This window comes from Babylonia areolata, chromosome 20 (genome assembly GCF_041734735.1).
Source record: "Babylonia areolata isolate BAREFJ2019XMU chromosome 20, ASM4173473v1, whole genome shotgun sequence".
Classification (NCBI taxonomy): Eukaryota; Metazoa; Mollusca; class Gastropoda; order Neogastropoda; family Buccinidae; genus Babylonia; species Babylonia areolata.
Window position 1 is genome coordinate 29,700,380 of NC_134895.1, and position 16,244 is coordinate 29,716,623.

The following is a 16,244-nucleotide window of genomic DNA, read 5'->3' on the forward strand; positions in this document are numbered from 1 at the left end:
TTTTTGTGCAAATTACCTGACTAATGTTTGTAATGAACAAGTTGAAAATGTGACAAAAAACAAAACACTGATTTCAAAACAACAGCATGTCACTAAAAATATATAAAATGGGAAAACAGCGTGTGTTTTGTATTCTTTATTCATTTACCTTTCAGAAAATATATACTTTTATGGGTCTTTCTCCAGTAACAAAGAGCACAGAATTTTTTGAAAATATATACCCGTTTTTTGTGAAAAAACCCTGGCAAATAGATTTCACTTAAATCTTATTTTCCTGGCAGCGAAAGGGTTAAATTAACATGGGTTTCCCCATTCCTTTCCACCCATTTTTGACTCACTTGTGTAAACAAAGTGAGTCTATGTTTTAACCCAGTGTTCGGTTGTCTGTGTGTGTTTGTGTGTGTGTGTGTGTCTGTGTGTCCGTGGTAAACTTTAACATTGACATTTTCTCTGCAAATCCTCCTGAGACCTGGAGGGGGTCAAGCTGGTGTTCTCTTGACCCCCTCCTGGGGGGACCACTACTTTGTCGTGGTCGGGAGGCTTAGTGGCCAGTGATCGAGCAAGCTATGTCGGCGGGGGCATCAGTGCTTCTGGGGGTTTACTGCTCTAGTCCCAGGTCTTAATTGACAGCCTACATAGCCATCGTAGCTGTTCAGGCTGAATAAGTGGTGGTTTTTGTACTGATGCCCCTGGTAGGGCTTCCCATGCCGAACAAGTCGTGAGTGAGGCCCAGACTAAAAGTGACCCACTGTTCCTTTCGCTATTCTCTATTCTTCTTTTTACCGCCTCTGTTCTGTCCTCAGCTCCCCATCAAGCCTTCTTTTCCACATTCTTTTTTCTCTGTGGCCTTCTTCAGGCCCGCCGTGTTTGCCGTGCGGCGCGACCCGTGATGGAGGGGAATGAGATCCTGGGGATTGAGAGAACACGCTGCTCTCAACACATCCCTTTGGCTCGGACCTCTCCTAAGACAGGCGGCACACATTGGCCCGTGTGTGTCAATCGGCTACCCCTTCGTGGGGCTGGGTCAAGACTGGCAGTTTGGAGGCTAGCGAGGATAACCCCCGTAGTGCTCGGTTCTCTGTCCCCAGGAGCTGGGCATGATCGGGGGGGCGGGGGGGGAACATGTTGGAGCTAAACTTTTAGTCGTATATCCCTCCCGAAACCTGGAAGGGGTCAAGCTGGTGTTCCCTTGACCCTGGCACCTAAGTTGGACCCCATGGTGGGTGGGTAAGGGAGGGATGAATGTACAGTTATTAAAACCATGGCTTCCAACCAAATACACCCCCCTAAACATGGCAAAAGAAGGAGACCAGGAACTGACGATTCTGACTGATTCGGGGGTCGGTGAGACCTCTGGATTTTGGCCGTCGTGGCTTGTGGTGGAGGGCACTGATGACGACAAGCCCTTGTGGAAGGGCTTCCAGTGTCTGGCAGGCTCCCTAAAATCTATCAAGAGGCTGAGGAACGGAGCATTTCTGGTGGAGACAGCATTAAAAAGGCAGACACAGCTTCTGCTCAAAGCAACCACTTTTGTGGATAGGGCGGTGAAGGTTTCCCCTCACAAAGGACTGAACTGTTCAAAGGGTGTCATCAGATGCCCGGAGTTGAGAGGAGTGTCTGAAGCAGAGATCAAGAGCGAACTGTCCTCTCAGGGAGTGACCAACGTTTACAGGGTGACAGTAAGGAAGGGGTCGGACAGAGTCCCGACCAACACATTTTTCCTCACCTTCTGCTGCCCGAATGTCCCCAAGGACATACGAGTCGGATACCTGCGGGTGAACGTAAGCCTGTACATGCCGCCCCCTTTATGATGTTTCAAGTGCCAGAAATTCGGACACGTGCGGGACCACTGCAAGGAGGAAGAGGCGTGTGGCACCTGTTCAAAGGCGGCGCACCAGGGCGAATGCGTCAGTCCAGCCCGTTGTGTGAACTGCGAGCCAATTTGCTTGCCTCCACAATCGAACAGAACTTGAGATCTGCCAACAAATCTGCTCGGTTTCTCAGGGCCAAAAACCTGACAGAAAAAACACCCTCAACTTCTCTTCTGACAACACAGAGAGTTACAACCTTCCTTTCACTATGAATGAACTTAAATCTGCCCTTCAGACCTGTACGGATTCCTCTCCAGGAATGGACGAGGTCCATTATAAACTCTTAAAGCATCTTCCCAAAACCTGTCTGGACACCCTGCTCAAAGTTTACAACCACATCTGGATCACAGGCTTTTTTCCACCCTCCTGGCGGAAAGCCGTCATAATCCCGGTGCCAAAACCGGGAAAAGACCCCTCAAACCCCTCCAACTACCGCCCAATAGCACTGACCAGCTGCATCTGCAAACTGATGGAGAAGATGGTCAACGGTAGACTGATGTGGAAACTAGAGACCGACGGCCTTCTGGCGAAAGAACAGTGCGGTTTCTGCAAGCATCGCTCTACCGTTGACCATCTGGTTCGTCTGGAAACCACTGTAAGAAATGCCTTTGTAAACAAACAGCATGTGGTGGCCATATTTTTTTTACTTGGAGAAAGCTTACGATACCACCTGGAAATTTGGAATCCTATCGGACCTGCACAAGCTCGGCTTCCGAGGACACCTGCCCCAGTTCATCCACAATTTATTGCAAGACAGACAATTCCAGGTGAGGGTCGGCACCACCCTGTCCGACATTCACGAGCAGGAGCTGGGTGTCCCGCAAGGGAGCATTCTGTTGCCGGCTCTCTTCAGCATCAAAATTAATGACATCGTTCAATCCGTTCAGAAGGGATCGGACAGCTCGCTGTTCGTGGACGATTTCGCCTTGTATGCAACTGGCAGCACGTATGCCAGCATCCAGCGACGGCTTCAGCTCTGCGTCAACAAAATCCAGTGTTGGGCAGAGGAGAACGGCTTCACATTTTCGTCCTCCAAAACTGAATGTATTCATTTTCATACTTTTCGCCAGTTCTATCCGGACCCTGAAATCCGTCTCGGAAAATCCACCATCCCGGCGGTCAAGGAAGCCAAATTTTTAGGGGTCGTCTTTGATCAGAAACTGAACTTCCTCAGCCATATTAAACAGCTGAAAATATCTTGCCAAAAAGCCCTGAACATCATTCGAGTTGTAGCACACACGGACTGGGGTGCTGATAAGAGAACTCTCTTGCACCTCTACAGAGCCCTGGTCCGGTCCAAACTGGATTACGGAAGTGTAGTATACGGCTCGGCCAGACGGTCTTACCTGAAACTGTTGGACCCTATACACCATCAAGGGCTCCGTCTCAGCTTAGGTGCGTTCCGCACCACCCCTGTGCACAGCCTGTACGCAGAGGCGGGGGAACCGCCTCTCTCCAACCGCAGACTGAAGCTGACCCTAAACTATTATTTGAAATTGTTTTCTGAACCTACAAACCCTGCTTTCAACGCTGTATTTAACAACCCTTTCAATAAGAAATTTAAAGACAACCCAAACTGCATACCTCCTCTCGGACTCCGCATTCAGCCGCACTTAGAAAATGCCGATCTGGATGTCGGTGGCATCTCAGATTTCTCTAAGTTCCCTGACAGCCCTCCGTGGACCTTTAGAACACCTGAGGTCCGATTCGATCTGGCCTCATACCGTAAAGACTCCACCAGCTCTCTGGCCTACAGAACTTACTTTTCGGAACTCTGCCACAAATTCCCCGGAGTCGCTGCATCTGCGTTCTGTCCCGCCTTTCCTGACCGGCCCTCAACGGAACACATCCTGTCTGACAGCTCGGTGTACACTGCGGAACTGACCGCACTGGTTCTGGTGGTAAAAATGGTTCTCTCTTCGAAACAAAAGAGATTCATGATCTTTTCCGACTCCTTGTCAGCCCTGGAGGCGATCGCCTGCAGGAATATCACTCATCCCAAACTGCTGGAATTTTATGAAGCTTTTACTCTCGCAACGAAGAAAGGATACGAGGTTGTGTTGGCCTGGGTTCCCGGACATGTTGGCATTCGTGGTAACGAAAGGGCAGACCTGCTGGCCAGGAATGCTGTAAAGAAAGAATTATCCAGATCCTTTGTACCATACACAGACATGAAGCGGAAGGTGAACACTTACGTTAAGGATCTTTGGCAAGAGGAGTGGAGCTCCCAGACGGACAACAAGCTCTTCCAGATCCGTCCAGACCTAAAAGAGACCCTCCCTTCGGGGGTGAAGAACAGAAAGGAGGAGTCTGTGCTGTGCAGACTGCGTGCGGGGCACACTTTTTTTACTCATTCTTACTTGTTGAAGGGGGAAGAGGCCCCTCGATGTGTTCCCTGTGATGAGCCTCTCACCGTCAAACACGTGCTCCTTGACTGTTGGGATCTGCATGACGTTAGACGCAGACATTACACGGCAGTTTCTTTGAAGACTTTGTTTCGTGATGTCCCTCCGTGGGCGCTGATGGACTTCTTAAAAGAAGTGAACATTTTTAACCAGATTTGAAGGTTTTAAACTATGGAAGTTTTTTTTTTTTAACTTTGGAGTGGAAAGTTTGAAGTGGTGACTCGTTTTAATTGGTTGTTTTTTTATCCTTGTAGTAGTTATTGACGCAGCGATAGCCTTGAGATGGCCTTAGTGGTCGGCGAGGCTCTAAGCACCATAATTTCATTTCATTTCATTTCTTTACCTGAGGTCCGATTCGATCTGGCCTTGTACCGTAAAGATTCCACCAGTTCACTGGCCTACAGAACTTACTTTTCAGAACTCTGCCACAACTTTCCCACTTTCCAAAAAATCTTCACTGACCGTTCCAAGTCAGAGGACGGAGTGGCTGCATTTGCGTTCTGTCCTGCCTTTCCTGACCAGCCCTCAATGGAACACATCCTATCTGACAGCTTAGTGTATGCTGTGGAACTGACTGCTCTGGAACACCCAGACGGACAACAAGCTGTTTCAAATCCGTCCAGACCTAAAAGAGACCCTTCCTTCGGGGGTGAAGAACAGAAATGAGGAGTCTGTGCTGTGCAGACTGCATGCGGGGCACACTTTCTTTACTCGTTCTTACTTGTTGAAGGGGGAAGAGGTCCCTCGATATATTCCCTGTGATGAGCCTCTCACCGTGAAACACGTGCTCCTTGACTGTTGGGATCTCTGCATGACGTTAGACACAGACACTACACAGCGGTTCCTCTGAAGACCTTCTTTCATGATGTCCCTCCATGGGTGCTGATGGACTTCTTGAAAGAAGTGAACATTTTAAATCAGATTTGAAGGTTTTAAACTGTGGAAGGTTTTTTAAACTTTGAGTGGAAAGCTTAAAGTGGTGACATGTTTTTATTGGGTTGTTTTTTTTACCCTTGTAGTAGGTATCAACGCGGCGATAGCCTTGAGATGGCCTTAGTGGTTGGTGAGGTTCTAAGCACCATAATTTGATTTGATTTGAATCCTGAAAATTCCCTTGCAAGGGGAGAGCTTTTCTTTTTCTTTTCTTTTTTTTTACAAATTCCCTGGCACTAAACTGATTTTGCAAGAACACGCACTGACCCAAACGAAAAGTCATTGTGTGGGTGGGTGGGTGTGTGGGGTGTGTGTGTGTATGTGTGTGTGTGTGTGTTCACATGAAAGCTTTTTTATATATTTTTGAAGTAATTTTTCAAGGATTTGTTTTTCTTGTTTGTTATTTATATCAAGTAGCATAACTGTTTGAGAGTTGCATTTAATTTTTTGTTGTTGTTTGTTTGTTTGTTTTTTAGCATGGTCTACATGTAGCATTTCTGAGGTTTACATAGCAATGGAATACAAACTGTTCATTAGTATGAACGTTCATACTGATGTGAGAGAGAAGGAATATAGGAGTGTGTATTTGTAAGGCTTGGAATGTGGATACTTACATATGGCCATTATGGACACTTCTGGTGTGTTGATGTGGATGTTTTGTAAACATTTTACATGTCCAGTTGCTGCCTGAGGAGATTGTATGTCATTTGCTAGAAATCAAATGAAATCTTTTTGCTTATAGACCAGTTGACCACAAAGGGGCCATTTTGCTAGAAGTCACAATTTTTTTGGACTGGCTGTGTGGCAGTGTGATATTATGGCTGTTGTTCCAGGAGGATGAATATGAGGCACGTGTGGGTGCTCGCTTTCCCATCAAGTGGACAGCACCGGAGGCTGCCAACTACAACCGCTTCACTATCAAGTCAGATGTATGGTCCTTTGGCATCCTTCTGACTGAGATTGTCACTTATGGACGTGTTCCCTATCCTGGTAAGTGTCCTGTTGCAGTGTGATGATTCTGGAACTCAAGTATTGCATGTATGTACACATCATTCTGGCTAGCTAAAGCAGTCCATGCTGATCAGCATTTCATTATAGTACATGTATGTACACATCATTCTGGCTAGCTAAAGCAGTCCATGCTGATCAGCATTTCATTATAGTACATGTATGTACACATCATTCTGGCTAGCTAAAGCAGTCCATGCTGATCGGCATTTCATTATAATACAGATCTATCAAAGTATTAAAATTTCCCTGTCATCACCATGACGTTCTAGCTTCGATAAATCATAAGAAAATTACCTGATACATTTTCTGGTGTGATATGCCCAATATTCACTCAGTATGAAGCTGGAAAGTCATGATAAAGCAGAGAAATTAAAAATGCTTGATAGTTCTGTAAAATGATATTGAGACAAGGAAATGCTGATTGACATGGGCTGCCTCAGCTAGATGGAATTGAACGGTTTCCAGCACATGTATACTTGTTTCAGATGTAAAAATTGATCAGTATGCCTATATATATATATATATATATGTGGAAGTTATAGAAAGCCCCACTCCTCCTCTCCATCCCTACCACCTGTGTTTTTGGTTTCGTTCTTGTAATTTTTACTAATCCTTGTTACAGCTAGGTGCCTGCCAGCACCCACAAAACATGTTACTGTCAGCCGTCTTGCAAGATTGACTGTGTCATTTTCTTCACTTCCTGTCCCGTCTTTAGCATGTGGGTAGGGGTAGGTGGGCTAAATCCTCCCAGGCCCTGGAGGGGGTCAGGCTGGCTTGACCCTCTTCCGAAGTGAGGGGGCTGGGAGGGGTGGGGTGGGGGGTCACAACCTTGTTGTGGTCAGAAGGCTTAGCGGCCAGTGATCGAGCGAGCTATGTCGGCGGGGGCATCAGTGCTTCTTCTAAGGGTTTACTAGCTAGTCCCAGGTCTTATTTGACAGCCTACATAGTCAGTGTAGCTGACCAGGCTAAATACTTGGTAGTTTTTGTACTGATGCCCCTGGTAGGGCTTCCCATGCCGAACAGGTTGTGAGTGAGGTCCAAACTAAAAGTGACCCACTGTCCCTTTCGCTGTTTTCTCTTTTTCTTTTTACCGGCTCATTTTCTGTCTTCAGTTCCCCATCAAGCCTTCTATTCCACTTTTTTTCTTTTTTCTCTGTGGCCTTCTTCAGGCCTGCCGTGATTGCCATGTGGCACGACCTGTGATGGAGGGGAATGAGATGCTGGGTATTGAGAGAGCATGCTGCTCTCAACACGTCCCTTTGGCTCGGACCTCTCCTAAGACAGGAGGCACACATTGGCCCGTGCGTGTCAGTCGGCTACCCCTACATGGGGCTGGGTCAAGACTAGCAGTTTAGAGGCTGACAAAGATAACCCCCAATCAGGGGGGGTTGGGGGGGGGGTTAGTTCTTGACTGTTTGTCGTATGTCTCTCCCGAAACCTGAAAGGGGTCAAGCTGGTGTTCCCCTGACCCTGGCCCCAAAGTTGGACCCCATGGTGGGTGGGCAAGGGAGGGATGAATGATAAAACTAAAAACTATGGCTTCCATTTAAAATCATCCCACTAAAAGTGGTGAAGAGAAGACCAGGAACAGAGAGCAATTCCGATTCAGAGGTCTGAGAGACGTCTGGATTTTGGCCATCATGGCTCGTGGTGGAGGGTGCTAATGCTGACAAACCCTTGTCGGGTCTCAGCCCCTTCACAGTCCAGAAAGGATTCCAAGGTCTAGCCAGTACTCTTAAGTCCATCAAGCAGCTGAGGAACAGATCCTTTTTAGTGGAGTGTACATCAAAAAGACAGTCGCAGCTTCTGTGAAAAGCTGAACTGAACAAATGGCTTAACTGCTCTAAGGGGGTAATTGGATGCCCTGATCTGAGAGGAGTATCAGAGGCAGAGATCAAGAAATAGCTGTCCTGTCACAGAGTAACAGACTTTACAGGGTGATGGTACGCAAGGGTCGGACAGAGTCCCGACCAACACTTTTTTCCTCACCTGCTGTCTGAATATCCTCAAGGCCTCACCTTCTGCTGTCTGAATATCCCCAAGGCCTCACCTTCTGCTGTCTGAATATCCCCAAGGCCTCACCTTCTGCAGTCAAATATCCCAAAGGCCTCACCTTCTGCAGTCAAATATCCCAAAGGCCTCACCTTCTGCAGTCAAATATCCCCAAGGCCTCACCTTCTGCAGTCAAATATCCCAAAGGCCTCACCTTCTGCTGTCAAATATCCCAAAGGCCTCACCTTCTGCAGTCAAATATCCCAAAGGCCTCACCTTCTGCAGTCAAATATCCCAAAGGCCTCACCTTCTGCAGTCAAATATCCCAAAGGCCTCACCTTCTGCTGTCAAATATCCCCAAGGCCTCACCTTCTGCTGTCAAATATCCCAAAGGCCTCACCTTCTGCAGTCAAATATCCCAAAGGCCTCACCTTCTGCTGTCAAATATCCCAAAGGCCTCACCTTCTGCTGTCAAATATCCCCAAGGCCTCACCTTCTGCTGTCAAATATCCCAAAGGCCTCACCTTCTGCTGTCAAATATCCCCAAGGATTTAAGAGTTGGTTACCTGCAGGTGAACATGTCCTTGTACGTGGTGTTCCCTCTCTGGTGCTTCAAGTGCCAGAAGTTTGGCCATATGCAAGACCGCTGCAAGGAGGAAGAGGCGTGTAGCACCTGTTCAAAGGCGGTTCACAAGGGTGAATGCACGAGTCCAGCCCTTTGCGTCAACTGCGGATGGACAACAAGCTGTTCTAAATCCATCCAGACCTGAAAGAGACCGTCCCATCAGTGGTGAAGAATAGAAAGGAGGAGTTTGTGCTGTGCAGACTGCACACAGGGCACAGTTTTTTTTTGTTTTGTTTTTTTACACATTCTTACTTGCTGAAGGGGGAGGAGGCCTCTTGATGTATTCCCTGTGATGAGCCTCTCACAATCCTTGACTGTTGGGATCTGCACAACATTAGACACAGACAACACACAGCAGATTCTCTGAAGACTTTGTTTCGTTATGTCCCTCCATTGACAGAGACTTTGTTTTGTGATGTCCTTCCGTGGACACTGATGGACTTCTTGAAAGAAGGGAACATTTTTAATCAGATTTGAAGGTTTTAAACTGTGGAAGTTTTTTAAACTTTGAGTGGAAAGCTTAAAGCGATGACCAATTTTTATTGTTTTTTTTTTTTTTTACCCTTGACTTGAATTAGGTACTAATGTGGTGATAGCCTTGAGATGGCCTTAATGGTCGGCAAGGCTCTAGCACCATAATTTGATTTGATTTGATTCGTGCATTGTGTGTTCTGCAGGAATGACCAATGCAGAAGTGCTGCATCAGGTAGAACATGGTTATCGCATGCCCTGCCCACCAGGCTGCCCCAAGGCCCTTTATGACATCATGTTGGAGTGCTGGCGCAAGGAAGAGATGGAGCGCCCCACCTTCGAGACACTGCAGTGGAAGCTGGAAGAGTTCTTCACCATGGACCCAAAGGACTATAGAGAGGCTTCCTTCATCAGGTGAAGTGTGAGCCAGCAGACCTTAGGCGTTCTGTCATGATCAAGCCCCCTGAGGAGGGCTACAATGACAACTGGCAAATCTCCATGTGCTGGACATGTATCTCAACATGGATGATGTATGGTACTTTGATGACTGGAGTGTTGCTCAGTGAAGTTTGGCTCTTTGGTGTCAGAATTAAAAAATACACTGCAGTAACTCGGGCCATACCCATCAACTTCAAGTAGTGTGAAGCTTTGGATGTGGACAGACACTGATGTTAGAACCTAGTGGATTTATTGTGTAGGTTTGATGCCCATCAGGGAAATATGGTTTGAGGCTGTTGATTGAAAAAGTTGGGAGTTTGAACACACAAACCGGCTTCAGTTTGGGCCAATGTGCAACTGACTGTGAATATTCGGGATTTACAGTTAATGGAAGAAGATGGCTGTTTTGCTGGCCATGGTTTGCATGCTTCATACATACATCGATTATATTTGAGCTACACTGATTTTTCTGTAACTTTCAAGATCTCAATCAGTTTGAAGCCATCATTAAGCCATTAAGATAGTGACTTTCTGGTCATCTGCTCCATGAGTAAACTGAATGATGGAAAAAAAGAAGAGTGCATAGAAAAGAGGTATACATTGTGTGTAGATGTGTGTGCATGACTGCTCAAGTTGTGCTCAGTGGAACATCCTCAGAAAGATTGCAGAACAGTCTTGTCCTTTACATCTCTTGCAGTTTACAGGTGTTTACCATTTGTTGTTTTTGCACAGTGCCAGTAGATTTTTTGTATCATTTTCATTGTCAGTATTGCAAGTCTGTTTTGTGGATGCTTTTGATGTCCATCACAGAAATGACAGGAAAATGACTTATATACTTATAATATACCAATTTGTACTTGTTGATTCACTCCCATTAGCTTTTTTTTGTTTGTTGTTGTTGTGATAAACGAATAGTCATTACAGCAAGATGCAAATGTGCAGTATTTCTGGTTGAGTTGCCATCTCTGGTCACTCTGTTGGTCACTCCTTTCACTCTAAAACACCAGTGCAGTCGTCTCTCACACATACACATTTCCACTCTTCATCTTCAGTCAGTCCTCCCTTTCCATTGTTTTTTTCTCTCAGGGCATCTTCACACTGTTCAAGCCACTGGGTTGAGGAGCAAGAATGAGACCTTGCTCTTGCGTTCATCTGACAGTTTTGTGAGCACACACGTGCAAGTTGATTATCATGCTGTCAAATCAAGTATGCAAATAGCAGTGAAACATGATCACATGACATCATTGGATGATCTTGTTGTTCACTTTAAAGGTATTTTCATCATGAAATTATCTATGTTGATAGTTTCAATTTCAAACTAGAATCATCATATTTATAATCTTTAGACAGCTTCATAGCCTTGATATAATTTAGTCATACTATAGTTTGTGAGGATGAAAGCTGAATTATTACCATTGCTTTATCTCTTCGAATTACTTCCATTGCTTTTTCTTTTCATCACCTAAAGCCGATGAGAAGGTCACGACCTTCATCACTGTTGTGATTTGATGGTAAGTTTTGTTTTTTTGACTGACTTGCTTCAGAGTTGAACATGTTCAACATTGATTAGTTTGAAAGCAAGAGTGAGTGCTAAACCAGATTTTTGCAGATCGCATGCAAGGACAAGGACCATTTGATATTAATATAATGGTGTGACATGTAGCCATCTCTGAGATTCTGTCACACACACTGCCCTGCCACAATCATGAATCACAGCACTGGCTGACGATGTAAAGACAATTCCTGTCATAGAGGGTGTCAGATAACAGACATCAGTTGTTTTCATTGCCCCCTCCCTTCTGATTTGTCAGAACAGATAACTTAACTTTCCCACCACTAGCATGCATTCCAGTAACATATCTTTCTCTCTCTCACACAGGCACACATGCTACACAAACATGCTTGCAGGGGATGTTTGCTTTATTTCAAGTAAACTTTGTCAGCTGTGTATGTTTGATCCAATGGTTTGCGAAAACAGTCATCAAAGGAACTGTTGAGGGAGGGACTGACATTTCATAATGGACAGGAAAACATTTGCAGAGACACAGGCTTTTAAAACACAACTGACACAGCTGGAGGAATCAGGTGAACAGTTCGTCTTGGCAGAGCCCCAGTGACTTCTCACTGAGTGGAGGGAGGAGAAGTATGTTTTGTGCGCATTAAAAAAAAAAATGTTTGAGTTTATTTATCCTCTTTGTTTCCATTAGAAATACAACACATCAATTATATACTGTATTCTGAATGAAGAACGGTTGATAAGAGACTACAGTGTCAAGTGGTTTGATGAGGCCAGAACACATATTGAAAGCACTGGCTGTTATATTTTTTTTCTCTTTTTTTTTCATCTGTTGACTGCAGTTGAAATTAACATTGTTTACAAAAGTAGGGCATGTGTCAGTTTATATATCAGCATAGAAATGGAAATAACAAAGTTGTATACTGTCAGTCAAATTATGAAACAACAGTACTAGCTGCTCAGCTGTTTTATTGTGTGGTTTTGGCATTGATCACTTGTTAATGTCCAATGATTATTGGATGATCACTGTGCAGTCAGTTGAACAGTGAGATGCTGATGTTTGTGGAGTATTATTTGTTGCAAAAATCAGGATTTTTTAGCATTGAACAAATGGTCAGAAAGATTTTGTTGGTTCATGTGTGTGTTTACACAAAACGTGAGTCCATGTATTGTAACAACACAGTGTTTCTGTTTTGTGTGTGTCTGTGTGTCCATGGTAAACTTTTACATATTAATTTTATCTGGAAATACTTATTCTGTCAAAAACAAAATTGGCTTGAAAATAGGAAAAAAAAATTGGTTCTTTCCACACATTCTAATCATAATGACAGTGCACAGGTTTCTGGGAAGGGCACAAAAATGATTAAGAAGACTAAATATTTCTGCAGTCAGTTATTGTTACATTTTTCATTTCTTATTTACAAAAAAACCTCAAAAAAAACTTTTATGTAACATACTGACATACTCATTAGCTTTTTTAAAATATCATTTTTTTATGTTCAAATAGGAAATTCTTTTGCTTAGTATGGAAGTTACATTGGCACACGCATCTTATAAGTGCACTAAAATTCTACTTGGAAATGGGGCGCTGATCTGAATACTAGGGAAATAAAATTTGATTAAACAGATCTCACCCATCTAAAACATTACATTTTGAAATAAGACTCTGGGCATTGGAAAGCTTTTGTGTTTAACACTCAGTGTGAAGGGTGTGCACAATCTACATCCACCTAAGTGGTCTTTTTCGGTAAATACTTTAGCACAGACCTATTTATAACTATTCATTAGTAAGCATGTGCAGTTGTTCATGATAACATATTATTGAGAGGAGGTGAAGGAAGTCACTAGATTTTATTCAGAGAATGACTTGTGCATGAGCCTCATCACTTACTGCATAATGTCCATGAATGATTATAAGAATTATTGGATCTTCTTTAATTTGTCATAATTGTTCGTTCAGGGGAAGTCACTTACACTTGGCTGGCACTGTGCATGCATGTTTGAAGAGCTTTTTCCTATGTCAATTTCCGGTCCAAAAATAACTTCTATCATTTTGAGAGAAACATTCACAGAGTGAATTTTCATTGATTTTGACAGTGAGTTGCCATGGAGAAAATTGTTTGACCCAAAGAACATTATTTTTTACAAGGTGTGTTTGGCAATTAAACATTTTTTTTTTCAATCTCTGTCAAATTCAGAGTCGTGGTGCAGACAGGGAATGTTTAAAACTTTGACATATTTGTATTATGATTGTAAATTAATAAAATATGTTAAATGGATGTGGGCTCTGCTGAACATTGCATTGTTATTTACAAATTGTCAAAGTCGAAAAATCATGCTGTACACAGGGAAAGCTTTAAACTTTAATAGTTTTTTTAAAATAATTATAATTGTAAATTAATGAAATGCCAGTTGATGTGGGCTGCTTAATATAGAATTGTTGTTTCCAGTAAGTAACTTTCGCTAAGGCAAGCATTTTGTCTGTTGGCTCAAAAGTGAGCCATGAAGGCTTTGTCTTGATTTTTTGCTAATGATTCAGTGAATGAGTGTGATTTTTATTCCACATTCAGGAAAGGCAGGTGAATTATTTCAGCTTCCTGTCCTCATATTTGCAAACAGTTTATAAATGTAAGGGTTTAATGTTTATCAGCACCTTTTTTGGTTTGTGGTAAGGGTGGGGAATATTATTTTACTTGTTAACTTACTTAAGGGGAAATTTACAAAAGGGAACCACAATCCGCTTTTTGGAATCACAGGGTGATGGACTGAGTGAAAAATTATATAGTGTTGTTATTCTCAATGGGATCTGTATTGAATCAATTTTTGTTGTTTATGATATTTATTTATATTTAACTCGCTCTGGATGATGGAACGCTATAGTGTTCTTTATGTAAGGTAGCGCCATCTGGAACACTATAGCGGTTTCAACAATTAAAAATTTGTCCACGTTTTCCTCATGGGGTAGCAAAAAAAATTGCAGCTACACCAGGCATTGCGAACGTGTCAAGGATTGAATGAAAAGTTTCTTCGTGAGGTTTCCGTGACTTATACACTCGCTGGCCAGCCGTTGACCTTGGTACTCCACATGACAAGCTAATCTGCGTGTTGAAAATGGCGTCGCATGCAATACAAGTGGAAATTTTTGGAGCAAACTAGGACACGACAGCGGCTTTTTACTGCTGCTGAAGTGATTGAAATGCTTCAAACTGAAGATTTTGACATCGACGAGGATGATGAAGACATTGAATAAAGTATCTGCAGTTAAGAAAGCTACCAGTAAGAAGGTATTGACAGTGACTCAGCTTCTGAGGGCTGTGAAGAGAGGGAGGGGGTGGGCGTACACACTACGTTAGAAGAGGGGTCAGTGGGCCAAGTACAGGGAGTTTCATTCAGTTACTTTCTGTTTTGTATTTTTTAATTTTTTTCCTTACCCTAACAAATGGGTCGTCTGCAGGGGAAAGCAAGGGAGAAAACTATTCGTCCGGAGTGAGTTAAGGATGAATCCAAAAGTGGGCACACTGTCATTTATTTGAGGAATCAAGGACTGCTGTCACTAGTGTTCCAGGCAATATTGACTGGTCCACTGAAGATTATGGATCTTAGAAAATAGCAGTCACCTCTACTGATCAGAAAAAATAAATGATAAAACAGATGCACCAAGTGTTAGACTTTATTGGCCTCTTGTGATGTTAGACAGGTCTTCAAACTTGAATGTAAGGTCCAACTTGTTATAAAAAAAACAAATCTGCACATATAAAATTAGACCTTTGGCTGGTAGTCTGATTACAGAATCTCTTTTGTGATATTTGTAATTGCATAATTTACTTTTGTTGCTTTTTAAAATCATTACTTCACATTTGTCTATTAGGGTGCTTTGTTCTAAATATCATAATTTAAGACTGCACTTTTGATCATTGGAGCAAAAATTTAGTTTTATGTTACATATATGTCAGACTTCTTGAAGTCATACTTTGGCACGTTTTATCACATTAAATTATATAAGTGCTATTGCAACATTTAACTATTTACATCATGGTAGAAAAGAGCTGCCGAACATTTATTGTCATGAGAGCATTTTTTCAATTTTTTGTACAGTGAGAGAGAGAGAGAGAGTTGGATGGACGAAGGAGAGTCAGAGTGAGAATAATGGAAGAGGGAAAGGATCTTTCTTGTGAAATAGAGAGAGAGAATGAATGTTCTGTCAGACTTGAATTTCCATGCTATTTAAAATCAAAAAGTTATACATATTGCCGGTGGTTTGCTTTGAAAATCATTTAGGAAGTATGCTCATCTAGAAAATCAGTGGAAAAGTTGCTTCATTATATTTCTTGTAGACAATCCTGGATTTAATATATGGGTTCTGACAGGGTCAGTTTTGTTGTGCTGAGAATTTATTTTTGCTGGCATGTGTTTAAGTTATGAAGGCGTATCAAGTGGTACTGTGCAATTGTTCATTTACATTTTATTTCTGCCATTTATTACAAGGTGGTGTCCTGCATGATCATCATTTTGGTCATGACATTGCAGGTGTTTAATACAAAATGAAATTAATTCAAGTGTTGTGTCTGTATTGATGCATATCTCCAGAGCTGGGTTACATAAGTGATCTTAGCAGTGCTAAATTTGCTTAGTGTTAAGAAAGTCTGAGCTAATTCTATAAACTTTGGAAAATTATAAATGCTGTTGCTTACCTCTGCAAAGGCTTTAGCCTTTCTGCTGGACTATTTCAGGGATGAGGAAAAGGGGAACCTGCTGCATGGATAACAGCCTGGCCTCCATACCCAGGCTTTACACTAGAGAGGATGCTCAAGCTTCACTATGTAGTGCTGACACAAGGAAAGCAACAGTTTATCGATTATAATTCTCGATTGGTGTAGAGCTAGATGCCAGAGGCTGCTTCCAACATGGGGATAGGTTGTCACACTTCATTTGACAGCTACCACCCGCCTTTTCTTCTTTGTTCGTGGGCTGCAACTCCCACG

General features: G+C 43.1%; 1 protein-coding gene across 2 annotated transcripts in view; it reads left to right on the forward strand.

Annotated features, from left to right (window-relative positions):
• The window catches only part of LOC143295388 (tyrosine-protein kinase Src42A-like), a 105,727-nt gene extending 90,075 nt beyond the window's left edge, over positions 1-15,652 (forward strand). For both annotated transcript variants that reach the window (XM_076607057.1, XM_076607058.1), the window contains exons 7-8: positions 6,043-6,199; positions 9,515-15,652. In XM_076607057.1, the coding sequence (XP_076463172.1) occupies positions 6,043-6,199; positions 9,515-9,726 (369 nt within the window). In that variant the 3' untranslated portion in view covers positions 9,727-15,652. The remainder of the gene's footprint in view (positions 1-6,042; positions 6,200-9,514) is intronic.
• Positions 15,653-16,244: the final 592 nt, after the last annotated feature.